At 41.3% G+C, this 25,860-nt stretch overlaps 1 protein-coding gene across 1 annotated transcript; it reads left to right on the plus strand.

Moving 5' to 3' along the window:
• Positions 1–4,281: 4,281 nt before the first annotated feature.
• On the plus strand, positions 4,282–20,787 carry LOC124258086 (actin-3, muscle-specific-like). The gene is made up of 12 exons (XM_046692156.1): positions 4,282–4,308; positions 4,805–4,975; positions 5,250–5,489; positions 6,014–6,152; positions 6,288–6,395; positions 6,860–7,051; positions 7,247–7,309; positions 18,861–18,974; positions 19,110–19,217; positions 19,322–19,513; positions 19,732–19,851; positions 20,025–20,787. The coding sequence occupies exons 2-12, from the start codon at positions 4,844–4,846 to the stop codon at positions 20,228–20,230; spliced, it is 1,614 nt and encodes a 537-aa protein (XP_046548112.1). The 5' UTR covers positions 4,282–4,308; positions 4,805–4,843; the 3' UTR covers positions 20,231–20,787.
• Positions 20,788–25,860: the final 5,073 nt, after the last annotated feature.

The raw sequence follows: 25,860 nt of genomic DNA on the forward strand, positions 1-25,860 counted from the left end.
TGAAGCCCATTTCTGGTGTCCCCCGCCGTGATATTGTTGGAATATTGCTAAAAGCGGCGTAAAACCCAATTCACTCAATCACTCACTCCAGCAAGCAAATAAATTTATTTGCTGATCAATGGGCAACGGAGTGTTTGGCCAAACTTCAACCTGCTTCACAAGTGCTATTTTCTGTTTCAGAACTTGGCATCTCATCTAGGGGCATACGTCTGTGCCATGTTATTGCATTCAACAGTCGTCATGAATGTCATATATCCCTGTTTCATACATTTAACTCACAATACCTCAAAGAACGTTATATGCTGCACCAATGTGCACCCATGAAATGTTGTACCAGATATGACCGTAAACATCTGAAAAATAACTATCAGAAGCGATTGTCCATGGTCCATATCACCTTCACAATCAAGCACAACAACAGGGTATAGGAAACGTCGTCTCTAATTACTGCTACGCTCATTCCGGCCGTTCAGTGCAATACAAAGCATCTCTAGTTTATGAAAACGCCAGTATTAGAGAATCAGCTTGCTAGGCAGAGGTACCAATTTGCGCAACATACCCACACAACCCAAGATCTGAGTAAATAAACGATAGTTCATCACAGCCACAGAGTGATCATACATAACTAGTTTAGAATATACACAAAGAACTTATTATTTTTGCAAGGATAGGTTTTCAACACGTACATAAAACTTCTCGTGGTAACCACGATGGAAAAACATGACGTTTTCTGACACGTATGATCCTTTGACTCATAAAAACACTAAGAAATGATTGGAATCCACGTTGAATTTCTTGTGATAATTGCTCATTTTAAAAAACAAAAAAACTGATTTTCATACAAAACCATGTATGCACAAGAATGGCCCTGGAATGTTTAATATTGAATTTATTGGTGAATCTGAACATTCAAATTGTCACTTAGCGTGTCTTACACGATTCAAGGTCAATACCGAGTGTAACCTCTATGTGACTGTATGACAGCCAGCACTCTCCTCCTCATATTCCCTGTCAGCCTCCTAATCCCATGAAGGGGCAGTCTACGCCATTCCTCGTGTAAAGCAACTTCCAGGTGGGCCAGGTTCTGTACAGGAGGATCCCTTTGTTGCACACGACCTGCAATCATGTCCCGATATTCTCTTGAAGGTTAATATCGGGGCTCATTCAATCGTGAGATATGTCAGGGGGTGTATACTAAGTTCTTTCAGTATATATATACAATCAAGCTTATAGCATGTTACAATCATGTATAGAAGTGCATATACGCCAGGAAGGGCAATGATGTAAACATCTTACACAAGATATTTTAGTCACGATAAATATCAAGATACACTATCTAATACAGCACTAAAATACTGATAGAAGCAATATTCGCCACGCGTTCTCCTAAAAGTTTGGTTTAGCGCTAGTGAGTTTAGTTTCGCTCTTAGCAATATTTCAGCAATATCACGACGGGGCCTTTGGCGTGACGAGCGAACGCTTTAACCACTAGGCTACCCCACCGCCCCGGTTTAGCGCTAAAAGACCCATCGATGCAAAGAGGTGCGAGATTTAGCCATTATTCCTTTTGTTGCATCTAACACAAGTGAACACATATTGTTCTATTTTTTAGGTTACTCAGTGATTTACATAACATCTGTAGGTGATACCACTCAACCAAAAACATTCAGTTGTGGCTTTGAAGTTTCGGGTCACTCAGAACTAAATTCGAATTCCTTCCCTAAAACACAAAAGAAGAAATGCACGTGGTCCTTACTTGATGTCGATTATGCATATGAGATGTTTGGGAGGAGAGTGAGTGAGTGAGTTTAGTTTTACGCCGCACTCAGCAATATTCCAGCTATATCGCAGGCGCCGCCGGTCTGTCAGTAATCGAGTCTGGACCTGACAATCCAGGGATCAACAGCATGAGCATCGATCTGCGTAATTGGGAACCGATAACATGTGTCAGCCAAGTCAGTGAGCCCGACCACCCGATCTCTTACGACAAGCATGGGTTACTGAAGATTCATTCTAACCCGGACCTTCACGGGTAGTTTGGGAGGAGAACGGAGAATTAACAGAGAAACGTACACTAACAGTTTTAAGTGATCTACTAGATGGAGTAATCGCAGAAGAACAAGGAATCTATTCTGTGATATGCTTTTAACACAACACAACTTCCAGACAGAAATATTCCCACACTTATTTTCTTCCATCGACACTTGCATGTGATCATGTGATCAAGAAATACAACGTTCCCGCATTTCCAGAACTCTGCTTGTCTAGACAAGATATATTATTATATGATACTTATATAGCGCACATATCCAGGCAACTAGTGCTTGCTCAAGGCGCTAATATATTTTTTCCCTCGATCATTGGATGTCAATCTCAATGGCACATCGTATTATCAATCTCAACTCCCTGGGGAGTATACAACTCTTGCAGCCACTAGGCGCACCGAGTTATTGTGGCTTTCTCATCCTAACGAGGTACCCATTCACAGCTGGGTGGACTGGGACACATAGTAACAGTATTTTGTCCAAGTTCACTGCACGTTGCTGTACCTGCAACTAGGTGTTTGCACGTATTCATGTGGCCACCATCTGGTCATATACCAACGGATTCGTGGGTTCTTTTAAGTGCACAGGGTTGTGTACTGTACACAAGGGGTTGTGACAACACTGAAAGAGTCTGCACACAAAGTTGACTCCAACGTTTTTACATTATAAATAATCATGTATGATGTAATCGTATGTAGACTCCCTGCGAAATATAAAAGCAATTATCCTTTACAGTGTGTATATGATTATATACACATAGTAAAGATATACACATAGTAAAGATATACACAGAGTAAATGTAATCCTGGCTGAATGTATGGGTTTGTGACAAGTCCATACGCTGTTATGCTCTATGTCCATGTGAATGAAATACTGCTAATGCTATCCATATTTGGAAGTGTTGTCATTGTGCCTTTAACCCTCATTAGCATCCATACATAGGTGTTTAGCGATGTTGTAGTGACCCCCGAGACACCGCGTGTTTTCTTCCATATCAAGTAGTGGCAGCCACGCTCCTTATACAGTCAGCAACAATATGAGGGGTCGTATATCAACTACAGTAGCATTTATTTACCGTGATGCTCAACGTTTTATTTTTTAAACCTTGATTTTCTGACATATTTCTGAATATATTCTAAAATGATGAGCTACATTGTCGACATCGAAAGGCAAAACGTGTAACTGGCTTACGTCACAGATTACAAATAGTCCCTGGTTGTTTGAAGGTGTCCCTGTGTCGTCAAGGACCACAGTACCAAGGGAAGTAACTCTCATATCGTTCATGGGTAGACTGTGTCAGTTGCTATTTGTGTGTGTTTGTGTCATTATTGCGGTCAGAGTAGACTTTTCATATTACCAAGTCAAAATTTCTACATAACTATATTCTCATATTCAAAGTTTCAGGAATGTCGTGAAAACGTTTAAACAATGAAACACGGGATATTAACGCCCACTTACACTTATGGTGAATTTTGTGCCCACATCAAGTTTGACATTTGAATGTATCATGTTTGGCTTCTATGTTTACAAATGGGACAAATGAAAATTGACGTTGTTTATTACGGTTGTGTGCGAAACAGTACTAATATTTGTATTAAAACATTTATGACACAAGTTAGGAAACCCAGACAGATGTGATACATACGAACGAATCTTTCATAAATGTGTTTTAAATTATTTGCGTGAGTTTCAATGCTGTGATTTTCCATTCCATAATTCAATTAGAATATTTCAAAATTATGTATAGTTCCAGTGCTCTCGATCTGTACAAGGAGCTCAAATTGTGATTCCTGAAAATATTTACACATTTAAATAGAGAATTAATAAGAAAAAACAAGGGAAAGCTGAATATTCCATGTCAACATACAAACACTGATATGTGATGTTGCAAAATTCAGTTCAATTATCGATACGCAAAAGTCTATCATCAGCTTGAGTGACTAACGTGTTATGACCAATATAGGTCAAGGTGATATTTACCTATATATATAGTATCTCACTGTCTACACGCTGTAGGCGACAGGCGACGCCCTGCTACCTGGGACTAATCACATCTATTTATAGATCAGGATTCACCTGTTTTCTTGGAAGTTGGGCGACTTCTATATTTATCGGGGATTTCCTTCCATACAAGGAGAAAAATATGAATAATCGATATGAGTATTCCAGGAAACAGGTCAGTACCCGGGTATAAATACCCAGCAGTTTATAGTGGAGGAATCAAACACATCGAAAACTGGAAACAGTCAAGTTGTTACTACAGGTAGGTGAAACGTAACGTTATTTGTTATATACTGAGATTAAGATTATTGGAATCGGAATAATTGTAGCAAACTCTTACACTTACAGTGTGCGAATGTGATTTCTCTTGTTGGGTCAGTTAGTGAGTGTAATATGCCAGCTTTATCACTCGGTGGCGTTAATTAAACCAGTGTTTGACAGTAACGGTACACTCAAGTGTCAGATGGTAGGTAGTTAGCTATGAGAGACTACCTGACACATTATATCGGTATATAATGAATGTATTCAACTCAACGTTTAATACTAAATCCTGTTTTCAGATATCGCAAATACATTTACAATAATATACCGACAGAGAGCATGCCTTCAACTTTTAGACTTTAGATATCATTTTGTGATATCATATTATGAGGATATTGGTTACGGTATACTTGACAATAATGCATGCCGCGTCCTCTAATAAACTGCTGTTGTTTCGGTCTCAGGATAATGCTACTTACTCGATCACTTTATTTCAGAAGTTTCACCAAGACAAACAGTACAACCATCAATACATCATGTCTGAGTACGATACAGATATTGCTGCTGTTGTCATTGACAACGGATCTGGGATGTGTAAAGCCGGCTTTGCCGGAGATGACGCCCCACGTGCTGTGTTTCCAGCCATCACTGGTAGACCCAAGTACGACGTGAGTAGATGGTGTCATGATTCAATAAATAAGGTTTTACTACATCCTTGTATCGTTAGCTCCGACAAGATACGTTTGAAGTGATAGTAAATATGAATATTTGCTAAAGTAACAAAAATGATGGTTAATCCTCAAAAAGTACAACAGCTATTCATATTTTTGTGAAACGAGTTCATTATTTGTGACTGATGTTCATTAAGAATGTTAAACGTTCGCAACTAGGTGGTATGAATTTACTATTACCAAACGGTACTCATCGAGATCCCTCCTACAGGTCTACATGGCCGGGATGGGAACCAAGGACTGTTACATCGGGGACGAGGCACAGAGTAAGAGAGGTATCCTCAGTCTGAAATATCCCGTTGAGAACGGCATCGTCAACAACTGGGACGACATGGAACGTGTGTGGCATCACACCTACTACAACGAGCTGAGAGTGGCACCCGAGGAGCACCCAGTTCTTCTGACGGAGGCACCACTCAACCCCAAGTCTAACAGAGAGAAGATGGTGCAGGTAGGGGTCACGTTGTTAAGATGTCCTGACAAGGGGAAGGTTCACTGTAAAAATCATATACATTATACAAATTATAAACTGGCATCAAACATGTAAACATTTTTACCATTATGGAGATTTAAGGGCACACTTCTTCTCCTACCGATCAGCAAAATAATACATTCTCCAAAATTTGAACAGCCCAATGCAGTTCCTGTATTTACGATGAGTCACATGGCTCTCCATGAGTTACCGTCCTTTGACAGTTGTTCTTGATGTCAACCACATATTTAACTGGACTCGATTTTGAACAGGCTCCGTGATGCAGCTGGAATATTGCTGACAGCGGCATATAACAACATTCACTGGGAATATGTTCAAGGTTGCATGTTACTAAATGAGGCGATGTGTTTGATGTGTTTCAATCAAGCTGAAATTGTACATCTTTTTAAAACAGAAGAATTGTAGCATATAGGAAATGTTTAAACATGGGGGTACCCTTAAATTATATCTTAGTGTGACTCATGATTGTTTCCTTATTACAGATAATGTTTGAGACATTCAACACTCCCGCCTTCTATGTAAGCATCCAGGCGGTGCTGTCGTTATACGCTTCGGGGAGAACCACTGGCGTTGTCCTCGACTCGGGAGATGGCGTCTCGCACGTCGTGCCCATATATGAAGGTGAGACAAATCCGGGTATTTCAAAACAGACTTCAAAGTGTTATTTCATATTCTCAAGGTTTGAAGTTCCACATAACATGTTCTTCTGTCAGTGACACGATACTTATTGTATAACCTAATTTGTGATTATCTCAGGCTACGCCCTGCCCCACGCTGTCCGGAGAATGGACCTGGCTGGCCGTCACCTGACCTCCTACCTCAGCAGGATTCTCCACGAGAGAGGATACAACTTTACTACATCATGTGAGTCGTCCACACATGGCTTCATATTACTTATATTCCATACGTTACCTTACCATGATATAGACTCACATTTACGATAGTTTTTCGTAAAACTGTGATAATCACTCAGTTATTCTTTGAACAAACCTTTGAGGACAACTCTTTTAACAGTTAATAATCGCGCAACTCCTTTCTTTTGAGTAATGTATGATTCTTCGGTTTAGTTAAGCTGAAATTGAGCCAGAAGGCCATTTCAATATTTATTTTATTTTCAAAGTAATAATTTCTGTGTGAATCGAAAAACTCAAAAGCATCGTTTTGTTTCATCTCTGTCAGCCTTCATGACCGAATTGTTTCGGTCGCGGAATAGTGATCAATCTGCACTGTATAAGATCCATATGTTTATAGTTATCAATAACACTTTCCGATACACTTATTTTGCACGTGTATCGTGTTTGTGACAAGCTGAACTGTCGTGTTTGCAGCTGAGAAGGAGATAGTGCGAGACATCAAGGAGAAGCTCTGCTATGTTGCCATGGACTTCGAGTCAGAGATGGTGTCAGCTGCACAGTCCAGCGCCATTGAGAAAGGATACGAGCTGCCGGACGGGTCTGTGATAACGATCGGCAATGAGAGGTTCCGAGCTCCGGAGTGTCTGTTCCAGCCGAGTTTCACGGGTAAGTGTTACAGGATGATGGATAATCCAGTTCTAACGGAACTTGTGTTTTTTAAACATTTATCGTCATCAGCACAGACGATGATCGATATTGTTCAGTGATAAACATGTATACTTGACGCTGGTCCTTGATACATATAATAAACAGTAGTATATAATCACAACACCTTCTCTCATACATATGTTCTCCCTCCAGGTATGGAGAGTACAGGCATCCACGAGATGGTCAACAGCTCGGTGATGAACTGTGACATTGACATCAGGAAGGATCTGTACAGCAATGTGGTTCTGTCAGGAGGATCAACAATGTATCCAGGTGAGCTCTTGCTATAGCTGCCAAGGCAATGGCCGTGTCTGGGATTAGACATGGTTGTTCATGGACAAAATGCACTGTAATCGATTCTGTAGCATTTCACCCCTTTGCATTGTAAATTGTTCTCATTCATGATTGTCACATTTTGTGCAAATAATAACGCTGTTATTTTACAGGTCTGGCAGACCGTATGGCGAAGGAACTGAGCGCCATCGTACCGTCTACAATCAAGGTCAAGGTTATTTCTCCACCTGAGCGGAAGTACTCGGTGTGGATCGGCGGCTCCATCTTGGCCTCGCTTTCAACCTTTCAACAGCAGTGGATCTCCAAGCAGGAGTATGATGAATCTGGACCTAGCATTGTTCACAGGAAATGTTTCTGAGCGTCACATCGTGAGAGAAAGTTGACAATGAGGGGTGAAGTTATAAGCCTTTCAATTTGAATGAGGTGTCCTTCCCAACGTCTGAAATTGCAACCGTAACAGCAATGTCTTCACGTTGCAAGTGAACGCTAGAACCATACAACATGTTAACAGAGAATATTACACACAGAAGTTGTTTGTGGACTTGAAGTTCTCGCACTGCGTTATCGGTGGATTGTATTATTTGTTATGTTGGTAGAGAACATCGTGCAATATCATTAATGATCTCAATCATTACTGTGCCTTGTAAAAGGCGTCATGTTTTACATGATTCTGAAAGGGCTCTGATGTTATCAAACATTGTGTATATATCCTTGTACATGATTCCATCTGTATATACCATATATTTGTCGATTCATCTGTACAACATATCACACATACAACATATCACACATACACCAGTCCATGTGTACATATCACATGTAATAAATTCATCTGTACATATCACATGTAATGAATCCATCTGTACATATCACTCATCTATCAACAATGTTTATAGGTTATGTGACTTGAATAAATGTTTCAGTCGGATTTGTTTTGTCCATTTGCCTGTTAATATCCAGGCATCTAATTGTTTTAACATTTTAATAAACATTGTACCTATGTTGGGAATTGAATCCAGCTATTCGGCGTGAAGAGTGAACGCTTCAACCATTAGGCTATCTCACCGCCCCTCACGCTTTGGGTTGAGAAGAAAATGTCAAAAATGAATTCGCATAAGAAGAAAAGCGCTCACCTACCAACGCTTGACTACATGTTCTTTTGTAGCAAACTCAGGAAGCAAAACGTCCGCCAGTCGCCTACCCTGCCTACATTGCCGATATACTCAATATCTATGACGTCAGATGATTGTTGATGTGTTTTGTCTGTGACGTCAATACTTATGAGGACGCAATAAGCAATGACGCGTCTCCATTGTTGACGTCACAGATGACTTCCATTGCGGTCTAGACCTGCATTCATTCGATGCTTCTTCTTCCAGCAAGCAGGGGCGGTGGGGTAGCCTAGTGGTTCAAGCGTTCGCTCGTCACGCCGAAGGCCCGGGTTCGATTCCCTACATGGGTGATATTGTTGGAATATTGCTAAAAGCGGCGTAAAACCCAATTCACTCAATCACTCACTCCAGCAAGCAAATAAATGTATTTGCTGATCAATGGGCAACGGAGTGTTTGGCCAAACTTCAACCCGCTTCACAAGTGCTATTTTCTGTTTCAGAACTTCGCATCTCATCTAGGGGCATACGTCTGTGCCATGTTATTGCATTCAACAGTCGTCATGAATGTCATATATCCCTGTTTCATACATTTAACTCACAATACCTCAAAGAACGTTATATGCTGCACCAATGTGAACCCATGAAATGTTGTACCAGATATGACCGTAAACATCAGAAAAATAACTATCAGAAGCGATTGTCCATGGTCCATATCAACTTCACAATCAAGCACAACAACAGGGTATGGGAAACGTCGTCTCTTATTACTGCTACGCTCATTCCGGTCGTTCAGTGCAATACAAAGTATCTCTATTTTATGAAAACGCCAGTATTGGAGAATCAGCTTGCTAGGCAGAGGTACCAATGTGCACAACCAACCCTTACAACCCAAGATCTGAGTAAATAAACGTTAGTTTATCAGTCAACCACAGAGTGATCATACATAACTAGTTTAGAATATACACAAAGAACTTATTATTTTTGCAAGGATAGGTTTTCAACACGTACATAAAACGTCTCGTGCTAACCACGATGGAAAAAAAATGAGGTTTTCTGACCCGCATGATCCTTTGACTCATAAAAAAACGAAGAAATGATTGGAATCCACGTTGAATTTCTAATGATAATTGCTCATTTTAAAACACAAATAAACTGATTTTCATACAAAACCATGTATGCACAAGAATGGCCCTGGAATGTATAATATTGAATTAAACCTTCCATAGTTTATCAAAACGTGTAAGCAATACTAATGATAACACAACAACTGATCTTTGGGGGGAAAAGGGTCAAGTTTATTTTAACTTAATCCAAACAAATCCAAACATGTAATTAATCAGTACGAACACTGCAATTTTCTCCAAACCCCCCAAAGATCAGTTAACTAGAAAGTACATACAAACTGAGTACTTGCGACACTCTCTCATGTAACTCATCATCTAAAGTGATGTAACGTTCATATGCATTGGATCTCCAGTCACCTCTCAGTTTAATGAACGGTGCTGACAGTCCAGCTTTAAAGGCAAATGTGCAACCTCCTCCTCGGAAGGAATGTCCGCTAAAGTCATCTGCCTTGTATCCACATACAGTCAAGATTTTCTTGAGGGTACTCACAAAGGTATTGTAAGTCAGGCACTTAATGTTTCTATGATTGTCCAAGTAGGAAAAAAGTGGAATACCTTGTTGTGAGATGGACGGTGGAAACAGCTGGAGTAAGTTGTCTAGAACTTTCACTGGACACAGGGGTGAGCCCGGAATCCAGTGGAGGGGCAACCTGAGTACTCTTTGTCCAAACTGAATTGTCTTGGTGTGTCTGATCACTATGGTTGCAGTTTTTTTGTCATCAGACAAGCTAGCATCACACATGAGGAGACAATGAGAGAGTGTATCGCTCTCTTTCCGGGGCAACAATGTAGATTTACGGAGAAAGCCGAAGAAGGCATTAACACAGGCTGCCCAGAATGCCTTATAGAAGGCAACAGATGTATCGATCCTGTTCCGAATCTCCTGCAAGATGTGAACAGTGATAGGCAACTTCTGTTTGGGTGGTACACCTTTCAACCGGTTGACACCCCTGAGTAGGAGTTTATACTCCCAGTTATCTGTCGGGTTTGGGAGTCCAACTTCCACATGCATAAGGCGCACAACATTCACATAATTGGGGATACTGGTGTCCGCCCGAGAAAAACACTACATACAGTAGGATGGTTAGTGTATCCGCTGGCACAGGTCTCAATCCAAAGTAGAGGCAAAAACGCAGGTATGCTGTCACCTCATTGATGAGTACGTCCTTTTAGTTGAATCCGCATAACAATGACTTTTTAGCTGCAACAATTCAGATCTAAGCAGTGTCCATTGTTCTCCCACTGGGCCTGCAAAAAAGTAAATGCCCTATCAGTCATATGTTGGTCCCAGATCATCAGCATGGTCAAGGAATTACATGAACCACAGTCATGAGGTAATGCCTGAAGGTAAGGCACTGCTTTGCTTAGATCACTAGGATCATGTAGTCGGCTCAACGAGTCGGCTGCGAAGTTAAGGACACCAGGGATATGTCTAGCTGATAGACGGAAATTATGCACCGCCGACAGCCAAAACAAGTCAAGAAGCCACCACATTGCAAGAGGATTACTGCAAGTTCCCTTATTGATGCATGCTTTTGCAGTGACATTGTCAGTGTAAACAACAATGCGTTTATTGCGCCATCTCTTGCACCAGCTCTTAGCTGAAAGATATACAACAAATAGTTCTTTCAAGTTGATGTGTTCATTCGACATATTGGGAAAATCAGATTCCCAGCTGCAGTAGAACCAGTCATTCTTGTAATATGCTGCGCCACCAGTAGAACAAGCATCAATGGAGAAATCATGCACGGCACCGAAATAGCATCTAGGAAGCTGCAGATACCATTAAAGGTTTGGCAAAAGGTTTTCCACCACTGAATATATTTTCTAGAGGACTGTGACAGTCGCACATGATGTGAGCTGCGCTTTAAAGAGTTCATGATATCGATTAGACGACGAAGAAAAGTACGTCCACCATACACAACACGAGATGCCCAGTTAAGTTTTCCCACAAGCACTTGAAGTTCACGTTTTGTTGCTTTCTTCTTACTGGACCAGGACCTCAGAGGACTTTCAACGAATCAAGTTTATCATGAGGTAATGACACACTGTCTATTTCAATTCCAAGAAATACCAGCTTCTGACACGGTGCTTCCACTTTTTCATAGTTAATTGTAAATCTAAGATTAACTCGCAGGGTAAGTAGGGTATCATAACCGTTTTGACACTCTGCTTCTGATTTACCAATGATCAAAAAATCATCCATGTAGGCAACTATCACAAACCCTCTACATTTCATCATCCTCGATATAGCTGTAGAAAGACGATTGAAAACCTGTGGGCTCATTGAGGCACCGAAGGGAAGTTTTGTGTCCACAAAATAGTTAGGTATTATTCCACCTGAAAAAGTCCATGACAACCCAGTAGCTGCATAGCAATCCGGATGTATGGGTACACTGAGGTAGGCATGTTTTAAGTCAACTTTGGCCATATATCCTCCGGGGGGGGTAGCAGTTTCAAGGCATTATCTATAGTCTCATATGTAAAGCTGGTAGTAGTAGCATGTGAGTTAAGGCTGTAACCAACTGGTCTGCTACAGTCATGGATCAGTCTTACCTTGCCATCACTTTTGGGAATGGCTCCTAAACTACTGATAATAGTCACAGGTTTTTTACATGGAAGATAGTTTCCACATTCAATTTCCTGAATAATCTGTTTCTCAACTAATGCTTTTGAATGTTCATCTGTAGCTGATTTATAGTTTTTACACCTAACAGGCTTAAGTTCTGCATCCTGAGAAATAATCTGAAAACCATTAACAACACCATCAAGGATGAATTCTGAGTCTTTGTCATTCTTCAGTTCAGCTTGCCAAGTTGGCAAGCATTTACCCAGGGGGCTATCAATACATGGAGGGACGAAAACGAGGAGGCACCTCCTTGTCCTTGTGATGTTCGAACTGTGGGTGTTTCTCATTGCATCCTGGTACAATGCATGTGTGACTGTATTTACAGTTTGGAAACTTACAACCAGAAGGGTGTTGGAAGTTAATGCATATCAGTTTCCCAAACTGATCAACTTGTCTGTTCCTATGATGAGGAGCTGAACTTGTGGGAGGCTTTCTTGTGCTTGGTGCAGTAGATTTCTTTTCTAGGTAGTAGAACATGTCATGGAAATTTACACAATTCCAACTTGTGCTACCTTCATCTGATAGTCGCCTTCTATGTTTGTCATCAAGTAACATTACAGTCATGTCAGTTTTACCCTCATCGATCAGCTTGCGTAATATCCTAGCATTAGCAGAAATCCACTGAGATAAGGAGACTTGTTCTGGCGTTGGCTTAGAGTTACTTCTCATGAACAGCTTATTGTCACCCTCACTAAAAATGGGAGTTTCATCACTGGATACAGATGATTTTGGTTTAGTGATAAAGTCTGGTATCAAATGGGGTTTCTCACCTTTCCGTGATTTGTCCTTGGCACAGATCTCTTCTTCACATTTATTGAAGTTCAGATAGTCTTTTAAATGGAGATCAGACATTCCCTTTAGTAAGTCATTGAGTTCAACCATCTTAGACAAATCCCTAGTTGTTACTCCAGCACTGCTGTCAATATTAGTTCCACATTCTTGCTGAAATGTAGTGGTTGAAGGTTGCCGCAGCAATTTCACGGCTTCCAAAAGAGCATTACGTTGCCCAAGAGGCAGTTTCAGTGCAAGCACATCATCTGTTGATAATCTCAGTAAACACTGCTTTGACACAATTGCTTCCTTGGAAAGAATGTCCAGAGTAATGCTACTCAGTCCTAATAAAGAACCCCACTCACTGATACAGAAGGAATCTGTGTCTTCCATTTCTTTTTAATGCAAATTCTCACTGCATATTATTTTCGTCTGCTATGGTTCAAAGGTGACCTTGAAACTGTCATGCCCCTTAGCTCATTAACAAAACATAAACAAGGCCCTTAGCGTCTTAATAAAAAGGGTTATCTCCCTTGGACCAGAGTTGAAGGCTGGGGAAATTAAGTTCCCAAGAGTTATGTCCCTTTACCTGCAAATCAAGCCTAAGTAGGTTAAGCTGTCAGTTTTAATATCAAATAAAATAGTTTTATTTTCAACCTTATTGGTGAATCTGAACATTCAAAATCTCATTTTGCGTGTCTTACACGATTCAAGGTCAATACCGAGTGTACCCTCTATGTGACTGTATGACAGCCAGCACTCTCCTCCTCAAATTCCCTGTCAGCCTCCTGATCCCATGAAGGGGCAGTCTACGCCATTCCTCGTGTAAAGCAGCTTCCAATCGGGCCAGGTTCTGTACAGGAGGATTCCTTTGTTGCACACGACGTGCAATCATCGGGTTAAGATCGGGGCTCATTCAATCGTGAGATATGTCAGGGGGTATATACTAAGTTCTTTCAGTTTATATATACAATCAAGCTTATGACATGTTAGAATCATGTATAGAAGTGCATATACGCCAGGAAGGGCAATGATATAAACATCTTACAAAGGATATTTTAGTCACGATAAATATCAAGATACACTATCTGATACAGCACTATAATACTGATAGAAGCAATGTTCGCCACGCGTTCTCCTAAAAGTTGGTTTAGCGCTAGTGAGTTTAGTTTCGCTCTTAGCAATATTTCAGCAATATCACGACGGGGCCTTTGGCGTGACGAACGAATGCTTTAACCACTAGGCTACCCCACCGCCCCGGTTTAGCGCTAAAAGACCCATCGATGCAAAGAGGTGCGAGATTTAGCCATTATTCCTTTTGTTGCATCTAACACAAGTGAACACATATTGTTCTATTTTTTAGATTACTCAGTGATTTAGAAATTTATGTCATTTACATAACATATGATGATTAAAACATTTGTAGGTGATACCACTCAACCAAAAACATTCAGTTGTGGCTTTGAAGTTTCGGGTCACTCAGACGAAACTCCAATAACGTCCCTTAAACACAAAAGAAGAAATGCACGTGGTCCTTACTTAATGTCATGCATTACGTTATGCATATGAGATGTTTGGGAGGAGAGTGCGTGAATGAGTTTAGTTTTACGCCGCACTCAGCAATATTCCAGCTATATGGTGGACGCCGGCAGTCTGTAAATAATCGAGTCTGGACCTGACAATCCAGTGATCAACAGCATGAGCATCGACCTGCGTAATTGGGAACCGATAACATGTGTCAACCAAGTCAGTGAGCCTGACCACCCGATCCCGTTAGTCGCCTCTTACGACAAGCATGGGTTACTGAAGGTTCATTCTAACCCAGACTTTCAAGGGTAGTTTGGGAGGAGAACGGAGAATTAACAGAGAAACGTACAGTAACAGTTTTAATGGATCTACTAGATGGAGTAATCGCAGTAGAACAAGGAATCTAATCTGTGATATGTTTTCAACACAACACAACTTCCAGACAGAAATATTCCCACACTTATTTTCTTCCATCGACACTTGCATGTGATCATGGGATCAAGAAATACAACGTTCACGCGTTTCCAGAACTCTACTTGTCTAGACAAGATATACGTTATATATTATCATGTAGGATGTAATCGTATGTAGACTCCCTGCGAAATATAAAAGCAATTATCCTATGATTATATACACATAGTAAAGATATACGGGGCGGTGGGGTAGCCTAATAGTTAAAGCGTTGGCTCGTCACGCCGAAGACCGGGGTTCGATTCCCCACATGGGTACTATGAGTGAAGCCCATTTCTGGTGTCCCCCGCCATGATGTTGCTGGAATATTGCTAAAAGCGGCGTAAAACCAAACTCAATCAGTCAGTCAGTCAGTAAAGATATACACACACTAAATGTAATCCTGGCTGAAAAGATATACTGCATGGGTTTGTGACAAGTCCATACACTGTTATGCTCTATGTCTATGTGGGTGAAATACTGCTAATACTATCCATATTTGGAAGTTCTGTCACTGTACCTTTAACCCTCATTAGCATCCATACATGGGTGTTTAGCAATGTTGTAGTGACTGCCGAGACACCGCGTGTTTTTTTCCATATCAAGCAGTGGCAGCCATGCTCCTTATACAGTCAACAACAATATGAGGGGTCGTATATCAACTACAGTAGCATTTATTACCGTGATGCTCAACGTTTTATTTTTGAAACCTTGATTTTCTGACATATTCCTGAATATATTCTAAAATGATGAGCTACTTTGTCGACATCGAAAGGCAAAACGTGTAACTGGCTTACGTCACAGATTACAAATAGTCAGTGGTTTCTTTGAGAGTGTCCCTGTGTCGTCAAGGACCACAGTACCAAGGGAAGTAACTCTCATATCGTTCATGGGTAGACTGTGTCAGTTGCTATTTGGGTGTGTTTGTGTCATTATTGCGGTCAGCGTAGACTTTTCATATTACCAAGTCAAAATTTCTATATTACTATATTCTCATATTCAAAGTTTCAGGAATGTTGTGAAAGCGTTTAAACAATGAAACACGGGATATTAACGCCCACTTACACTTATGGTGAATTTTGTCCCCACATCAAGTTTGACATTTGAATGTACATGTATCATGTTTGGGTAGTATGTTTACAAATAGGACAAATGAAAATTGACGTTGTTTATTACGGTTGTGTGTGAAACAGCACTAATATTTGTATTAAAACATTTATAACACAATTTAGGAAACCCAGACAGATGTGATACATACGAATGGATATTTCTAAATGTTTTTTAAATTATTTGCGTGAGTTTCAGTGTTGTGATTTTCCATTTCATAATTCAGTTAGAATATTTCAAATTTATGTATCATTGCAGTGCACTCGATCTGTACAAGGAGCTCAAATTGTGATTCCTGAAAATATTTAAACATTAAAATAGAGAATTAATAACAAACAACACGAGTTAGCTGAATATTCCATGTCAACATGCAAACACTGACATGTGATGTTGCAAAATTCAGTTCAATTATCGATACGCAAAAGTCTATGATCAGCTTGAGTGACTAACGTGTTATGACCAATGTAGGTCAAGGTGATATTTACCTATATATATAGTATCTCACTGTCTACACACTGTCGGCGATATGCGACGCCCTGCTACCTTGGACAGATCATATCTATTTTTAGCTTAGGGTTCACCTGTTTTCTTGGAAGTTGGGCGACTTCTATATTTATCGGGGATTTCCTTCCATACAAGGCGAAAAATATGAATAATCGATATGAGTATTCCAGGAAACAGGTCAGTACCCGGGTATAAATACCCAGCACGTTATAGTGGAGGAATCAAAGACATTGAGAACTTGAAACAGTCAAGTTACTACAGGTAGGTGAAACGTAACGTTATTTGTTATATACTGAAATTAAGATTATTGGAATCGGAATAATTGTAGCAAACTCCTACACTTACAGTGTGCGAATGTGATTTCTCTTGTTGGGTCAGTTAGTGAGTGTAATATGCCAGCTTTATCAGTCGGCGGCGTTAATTAAACCAGTGTTTGACAGTAACGGTCCACTCAAGTGTCAGATGGTATGTAGTTAGCTATGAGAGTCTACCTGACACGGTATATCAGTATATAATGAATGTATTCAACTCAACGTTTAATACTAAATCCTGTTTTCAGATATCGCAAATACATTTACAATAATATACCGACAGATAGCATGCCTTCAACTTTTAGACTTTAGATATCATTTTGTGATATCATATTATGAGGATATTGGTTACGGTATACTTGACAATAATGCATGCCGCGTCCTTTAATAAACTGCTGTTGTTTCGGTCTTAGGATAATGCTACTTACTCGATCACTATATTTCAGAAGTTTCACCAAGACAAACAGTACAACCATCAATACATCATGTCTGAGTACGATACAGATATTGCTGCTGTTGTCATTGACAACGGATCTGGGATGTGTAAAGCCGGCTTTGCTGGGGATGACGCCCCACGTGCTGTGTTTCCAGCCATCACTGGTAGACCCAAGTACGACGTAAGTAGATAGTGTCGTCATTTAATAAATAAGGTTTTACTACATCCTTGTATATTTAACTCCAACAAGATTAGGTTTGAAGTGGTAGTAAATATGAACATTTCCTAATGTAACAAAATAGATGGCTAAGTCGCAATAAGTACAACAGTTATTTATATTTTTGTAATGCGAGTTCATTATTTGTGACTGACGTTCATTTAGAATGTTAAACGTTCGCAGCTAGGTGGTATGAATTACTATCACTAAATGGTCCTCATCCACTGCAATCCCTCCTACAGGTCTACATGGCCGGGATGGGAACCAAGGACTGCTACATCGGGGACGAGGCACAGAGTAAGAGAGGTATCCTCAGTCTGAAATATCCCGTTGAGAACGGCATCGTCAACAACTGGGACGACATGGAACGTGTGTGGCACCACACATACTACAACGAGCTGAGAGTAGCACCCGAGGAGCACCCAGTACTTCTGACGGAGGCACCACTCAACCCCAAGTCTAACAGAGAGAAGATGGTGCAGGTAGGGGTCACGTTGTTGATATGGCCTGACAAGGGGAAGGTCTCACTGTTAAAATCATGTTTTATCAGTGCATGAAATAATGCCCGTCCGACCGCCCGAGACGGGCTAGATTTCTGCCGGACGGTCTAATTTTACAGCTAGCCAGCTCGATGGACGGGTGAAAAAATATATTCAGATAACGTGTCCATTGGCACTGTCTTTTTAGTATTTAAGAAGGACTGGTTAATTCTCTTCTGGGCTGGTAAGCTTTTAAAGTTACCAGCCCAGATGTGTGGCTGGGTTTTTGGCTTATTTCATACACTGGTATTATACACATTATAAACCGTGCTGTATACTGGCATCAAACATGTAATTATTTTTACCATTATGGAGATTTAAGGGCACACTTCTTCTCCTCCCGATCAGCAAAATAATACATTCTCCAAAATTTGAACAGCCCAATGCAGTTCCTGTATTTACAATGAGTCACATGGCTGTCCATGAGTTACCGTCCTTTGACAGTTGTTCTTGATGTCAACCACATGTTTAACTGGGCTCGATTTTGAACAGACTCCGTGATGCAGCTGGAATATTGCTGACAGCGGCATATAACAACATTCACTGGGAATATGTTCATGGTTGCATGTTACTAATGAGGCGATGTGTTTGATGTGTTTCAATCAAGCTAAATTGTACATCTTTTTAAAACAGAAGAATTGTAGCATATAGGACATTTTTACATATAGGGGTGCCCTTAAATTATATCTTAGTGTGACTCGTGATTGTTTCCTTATTACAGATCATGTTTGAGACATTCAACACTCCCGCCTTCTATGTCAGCATCCAGGCGGTGTTGTCGCTGTACGCCTCGGGGAGAACCACTGGCGTCGTCCTCGACTCGGGAGATGGCGTCTCGCACGTCGTGCCCATATATGAAGGTGAGACAATTCCGGGTATTTCAAAATAGACTTCAAAGTGTTATTTCATATTCTCAAGGTTTGAAGTTCCACATAACACGTGCTTCTGTCAGTGACACGATACGTATTGTATAACCTAATTTGTGATTATCTCAGGCTACGCCCTGCCCCACGCTGTCCGGAGAATGGACCTGGCTGGCCGTCACCTGACCTCCTACCTTAGCAGGATTCTACACGAGAGAGGATACAACTTTACTACATCTTGTGAGTTTCCTGAACACCATAATTATTCTTTGAACAAACCTGTGATAAAGGAATTGATTGCCGGTTTAGTATGTTGGTGACAAGTTGAAATGTTGTGTTTGCAGCTGAGAAGGAGATAGTGCGAGACATCAAGGAGAAGCTCTGCTATGTTCCCATGGACTTCGAGTCAGAGATGGTGTCAGCTACACAGTCCAGCGCCATTGAGAAAGGATACGAGCTGCCGGACGGGGCTGTGATAACTATCGGCAATGAGAGGTTCCGAGCTCCGGAGTGTCTGTTCCAGCCGAGCTTCACGGGTGAGTGTTACAGGATGATGGATGATTCAGTTCTAACGGAACTGTTTTCATTTTGTGTTTTATCAGTACACATATATAGTAATAGAATCTTTATGAACACTGGCGATGACCGACAGTGTTCAGTGATAAACATGTATACTTGATGCTGGTCCTTGATATATAATAAACAGTAGTATATAATCACAACACCTTCGCTCATACATGTGTTCTCCCTCCAGGTATGGAGAGTGCAGGCATCCACGAGATGGTCAACAGCTCGGTGATGAACTGTGACATTGATATCAGGAAGGATCTGTACAGCAACGTGGTTCTGTCAGGAGGATCAACAATGTATCCAGGTGAGCTCTTGCAGCAGCTGCCAAGGCAATGGCCGTGTCTGGGATTAGACATGGTTATTCATGGACAAAATACACTGTAATCGATTCTGTAGCATTTCACCCCTTTGCATTGTAAATTGTTCTCATTCATGATCGTCACATTTTGTGCAAATAAGAACGCTGTTATTTTACAGGTCTGGCAGACCGGATGGCGAAGGAACTGAGCGCCATTGTACCGTCCACAATCAAGGTCAAGGTTATTTCTCCACCTGAGCGGAAGTACTCGGTGTGGATCGGCGGCTCCATCTTGGCCTCGCTTTCAACCTTTCAACAGCAGTGGATCTCCAAGCAGGAGTATGATGAATCTGGACCTAGCATTGTTCACAGGAAATGTTTCTGAGCGTCACATCGTGAGAGAAAGTTGACAATGAGGGGTGAAGTTATAAGCCTTTCAATTTGAATGAGGAGTCCTTCACGAGATCTGAAATTGCAACCGTAACAGCAACGTCTTCACGTTGCAAGTGAAAGCACAAACTATCCAGCATGTTAACACAGAACATAGCACACATACATTTCTCGCACTGCGTTAACGGTGGATTGAATTATTTGTTTGTAATGTTGGTAGAGGACATCGTGCAATATCATTAATGATCTTAATCAGTACTGTGCCTTGTAAAAGGCGTCATGTTTTACATGATTCTGAAAGGGCATTAGTGTTATCAAACATTGTGTATATATCCATGTACATTACTTCATCTGTATATACCATATATTTATCGAATCATCTGTACAACATATCACACATACAACATATCACACATACACCAGTCCATGGGTACATATCACATGTAATAAATTCATCTGTACATATCACATGTAATGAATCCATCTGTACATATCACTCATCTATCAACAATGTTTATAGGTTATGTGACTTGAATAAATATTTCAGTCGGATTTGTTTTGTCCATTTGCCTGTTAACATCCTGACATCTAATTGTTAATATTTTGATAACATTAGATGAAAACATTGTACCTATGTCTGGAATCGAATCCAGCTAGTCGGCGTGAAGAGTGAACGCTTCAACCATTAGGCTACCCCACCGCCCCTCACGCTTTGGGTTGAGAAGAAAATGTCAATATGATAGATTTATGTGAACTAACTTTTAAAACATTTCTTTAAAGTTTATGACGCATAGGAGATATATATCTGTACGGTGTCTGATTATTAAAACTGTGAAAGTGAAAATATGAACTTGTAAAACAAGTGATCAAGAGACCGATTACCTCCAAAAATGTGTATGCGTATATCAAACCCAATAATACCAAGGTCGTTCGTTAAACATATTTTCTTCATACTTTTCACATATACTGATCTTACTTACAATTTCTATTTAACATCTACTTCTGTTACTACTGCGCTTTACCTGCCGCATGTTTTCCGACTCAGTGCATGAGGAGCGACCGTCTCTTTTCTCTGCAGTTCTCTGACACCGGCAAACACAATCACCTTTCGTTCAAACTAAAGTAAACTGTTTTAAAACTCACTCATTCATTCACTACTACTAATGAGCTGTTTTAGGAACGAAAACCTATGTACATACATATGTCATTGTTTTTCCTCCTTGGCTTTCTTTAAATGCAAATGAATTCACATAAGAAGATTAAAAGCGCTCACCTACCAAGACTTGGCTACTTTTGTAGCACACTCCGGAAGCAAAACGTCTGCCGGTCGCCTACCCTACCTACATTACCGATAGACTCATTATCTATGACGTCAGCTGGTTGTTGACGCGTTTTGTCTGTGACGTCAGTACTTATGAGGACACAATAAGCAATGACGCGTCTCCATTGTTGACTTCACAGATGACTTCCATCGCGGTCTAGACCTGCATTCATTCGATTCTTCATCCGGCAAGCAAATAAATTTATTTGCTGATCAATGGACAACGGAGTGTTTGGCCAAACTTCACCCGTTTCACAAGTGCTTCTTTCTGTTTCAGAACATCGCATCTTATCTAGGGACATACGTCTGTGCCATGTTACTGTATTCAACAGGCGTCATAAATGTGATATATCCCTGTTTCATACATTTTACTCACAATACCTCATAGAACGTTATATGCTGCACCAATGTGAACCCATGAAATGTTGTACCAGATATGACCGTAAACATCAGAAAAATAACTATCAGAAGCGATTGTCCATGGACTATATATCTTATCCAGGCAACAACAACAACCGAGTATAGAAAATGTCGTCTCTCAGAAGCGATTGTCCATGGTCCATATCACCTTCACAATCAAGCACAACAGTAGTATTGTGACCGCACATATCCGAGGTGACGTAACGTGACGCAACCTCGAAAATATGCGGCCACACTGACGTCATACACGTATGACGTCACGACGATAGGTCTCGTGACGTCACGACCTACAAACGAAGGTAGTGACGTCACTTGATGGTGACGCAACCTCGAAAATATACTACCACACTGACGTCATACACGTATGACGTGTCACGACCTACAAACGAAGGTAGTGACGTCACTTGATGGTGACGCAACCTCCAAAATATACTACCACACTGACGTCACGCGCCCTACAGCGACGGTGTTGACGTCACGTGGTCATTGAACTGTCACAAATAAGGGTAATGGTTGTTTAGTACGTGTTCGTACATGTACGTGTGTGTGTGTGTGTGTGTGTGTGTGCGCGCGCGCATGTGACATCTACTAATGACGTCACACAGACCAAAATGATAACCATAAGAATCCATCCGTCAAGCTAAATTCTCAATTGCTCTCAGACGCGTTTTTACCTCTTAAATGCACCATTAGCGTGCCAATAATATTTGAGTTTTTGAAAGGAGGCTAGGGAATCTCGTGCTGTCTATGTAAAGCTCTCTACAATACTAGACCGCAAGAAACACCTAGACACTCTTAATCATTACGACCACCCCGTCTGTGTAAAGCTCTCTACAATACAAGACGGTAAGACGGTGATATTCTACATGAAACAAAATGTGAGGTAGAAAACGGCAAAGCAGCAAGAGTGGTACTGAGTGTTACGTTCTTTACCTCGTATCGTAAACCCAAAGCGGGAATGAATAATAATTTTGAAGGAGGTCTGTAAATGTCGTACTGCCAATGTAAAGCTCTCTACAATACTAGGCAGCAAAACAAATGTAACAAGACACTCAAAAATAACACACCCTCCAGTTTATGTAAAGCTCTCTACAATACAGCACGGGAGGGCGGTTATATTCTACCAAATACAACAAAGAAGATATTGAGTCGGACAGTCTATGTAAAATCTCTACAATACTAGACCGCGCGAACACCGTATCCCTCGTTGTTTAAACCACCCCAAAATATACCCACGAGGTAGACAACGTCAACACTTTTATATAAAACACAACAGAGACTAGTAAAAACAACATTTCACAAATTTTATTCGTAAATATGCACATCTACATTTCTACTCACAAATCAACTCAGTTTACAAAACAGTTCTCATGTCAGTATCAAACCTGACGGGGCACGTGATTTTGAGAAATGCGCACGACGGCTGAACCTGTTGTGTTCAAAGTCTATGTCGTCTTCTGCACACCATTTCCATAGTCTTAATCCACACCATGCACATACGACCTTATCCGCCACGCCCGTATAAAAGAATCCTCTCCGGGCTAGCTGTCTCCCCTTTTGAACCATTTGTTCTGGCCAGTCCTGGAAAGAAACCATCCTGGCGTAGCCGCTGAGCATTGCTTCGTAACAGTAATTCTGACTTAAATCCGTCAGTAGCCTCCTAGATTCCCCCATGTGTCTCCGCGTGTACCCGCAACTGTCTATCACCGTTTCTCCTCCATTCTCCCTGTTGCGAAACGGTAATTTTGAATCCACATCATCATCGCTGAAACGTTGGATACCATATTTCCGTCCACAGACAAGGTGTCTTCGTTTCCAGAGTCCTTTGATGGCGATACTTCTCCTTCTTATTGAAGAAAAGATTACATCTTTCTCCATCGCTTCTGATCATTATACGAATCGGGAACGTAGCAGCAGGACATCGTTGTACGGAGCACTCAAAATATACAACCTCGCCTCGGGCAGACGGCTTCCAACTACTTACTGCGCATCTGGGGTGCGTGATTCTCTCGACACCATCAGCGGTTACGCGTCTGAAAAGAATAGGGGGTGTGACCTATACGGCATCGTCCTACCATTGGACGGTAAGGGTCAAATCCGGCCCTGGACATAATTATACCTATTACATCAAACACAGTCGTTATCGCTGCGAGTACCTGTCAGCGTAATCGCTAAAGCCGGCTTGACACCTCTTTGTATGGTTGCCTAGTAAGACCGGTTTTTGCGACGAGATGACGGCGTGGGAAAAAATCGACAACATTCCTACAGCTCTATCAATAGTCAAAATCCATAGCTCTTAAAGTTCTCGAGTATATTCTTCTTGGCATTATCATACCATCTGAAAACCATGGAATCGTTTGCAAGCGCGTTACTTTTACTGAAATGACTAACTATATCGTGGTTAGAAATACCTCGAGATCGCCAGCTACCGAAATATAAACAATGGTGACCGCAAGCTACTGACGACAGACTTTGCACACGAACACTGTTGTAGGAATAATGCAAACGACCGTATTTTGTCACAAAATCGTGAAATTCGGGCCATATTCGCGTGTAATCTATACCGTACGAGTCGTGCATGTGTAATCTACCGGGTGCCTCTACGCTTAAAGCGAGCCAGTGACTTCCCGGTTAGAACGACGACGTGTTCCAAATAAGCTATGCCCTGACGAACGCCCTGTCACACGTCATGGTGGCTCTGCGTCTTAGTATACAATCATCCTCCAGCCTGTCACTTCAGGGGACCAAAAGAGACCACACCACCACCAACAACAACGACGACGCAGACCACCCGACCACGACCAACAACGGCAGCAGCACCACCGAACACCACCACGAAAAAAACACACTCACGGCGACGACAACCACGAACCACCCGCCGAAGAAGCCAACCACGTACCAAAAGAGAAAACTCGGCGACGACGCAACGACGAAGAAGCAGAAGAAGAAGAAGAAGAAGAAGAACCCTACAGCATCACCGTCGCCTATGCGCGACACCGAGGACGGCGAACAGCACCCGAGGGAGGGAGAAACCAACGTCGAGATAGACATCGAGTTGCAGAAGCTCGTGGCCGAGCTGATAGGCAGTGCAGCAGGCTCCGATACTGGTGCCTGAACAAGCGCACGCCCTCCCTTCTCGGCGTGTCGATTATAACAACGATGATGATAATAATATATTGCGTGCTGCACGCTGATAGCTTTACCGCTCCACTCATACGGAACAACACCCCCCGGGTCATTTGTCGCGGGAACAGGTGTGAATCTAACGGATAACGAGTGTATGCGAAATCAGCTACGCCTTTCGACAACAAAACGTGTTTCCGTTTGTTTGAAAGAAAATTTACCCATCGTAGATATCAGACAATTTATAGCTGGTAAAGAGACAATTTTAGGTATTTCTATCTCCACGGAGGAATGGCGTAAATTAACCGCTAATATTGTGCGTATAAATAATCTTATCAAAGCATTACCGTGACGTCTTTGTTAAAACGGGTATTACTGTCCATGGTTTTCTAGTGTCCGTAAAGTGTCACACGTCCTTCCCAATGCACGACTTACCGCTCCAAATGTATGACGCGTCGTTTCAAAAGTATGACGCGTTGTTCTAATAATTACACACACGCTGTTCCAAAAGTATGACAGACCCCTTCCAAAATCGTGTCATTAGCCGTGGATCCGTTCCATAGATTTTACTACTAAAAGCATGGGTAGAACGAATAATCGCACCAAAAGGTATGACATGCCGTTCCAAAAGTATGACACGCTATTCCTAAAAGTATCCATCGTCGCACGCAATGTACGACTAACTGATCTAAAAGTATGACGGGGGAAAGTTCTAAAAAGATCCAGATCTCGACATACCCTGTTGGGGGTATGCGAGAATA

This window comes from Haliotis rubra, unplaced genomic scaffold (genome assembly GCF_003918875.1).
Source record: "Haliotis rubra isolate DU_JTF1 unplaced genomic scaffold, ASM391887v1 Scf681, whole genome shotgun sequence".
In the NCBI taxonomy this organism is placed as follows: domain Eukaryota; kingdom Metazoa; phylum Mollusca; class Gastropoda; order Lepetellida; family Haliotidae; genus Haliotis; species Haliotis rubra.

What these genes read in the sequence shown, in the direction of transcription:
- LOC124258086 (XM_046692156.1), top strand. Translation starts at nt 4,844, where the DNA reads ATGTCTGAGTACGATACAGATATTGCTGCTGTTGTCATTGACAACGGA. An exon ending in GTTCCAGCCGAGTTTCACGG is followed by an intron (nt 7,052 to 7,246) that starts GTAAGTGTTACA and finishes TTCTCCCTCCAG; the next exon opens with GTATGGAGAGTACAGGCATC. An exon ending in ATACAACTTTACTACATCTT is followed by an intron (nt 19,218 to 19,321) that starts GTGAGTTTCCTG and finishes TTGTGTTTGCAG; the next exon opens with CTGAGAAGGAGATAGTGCGA.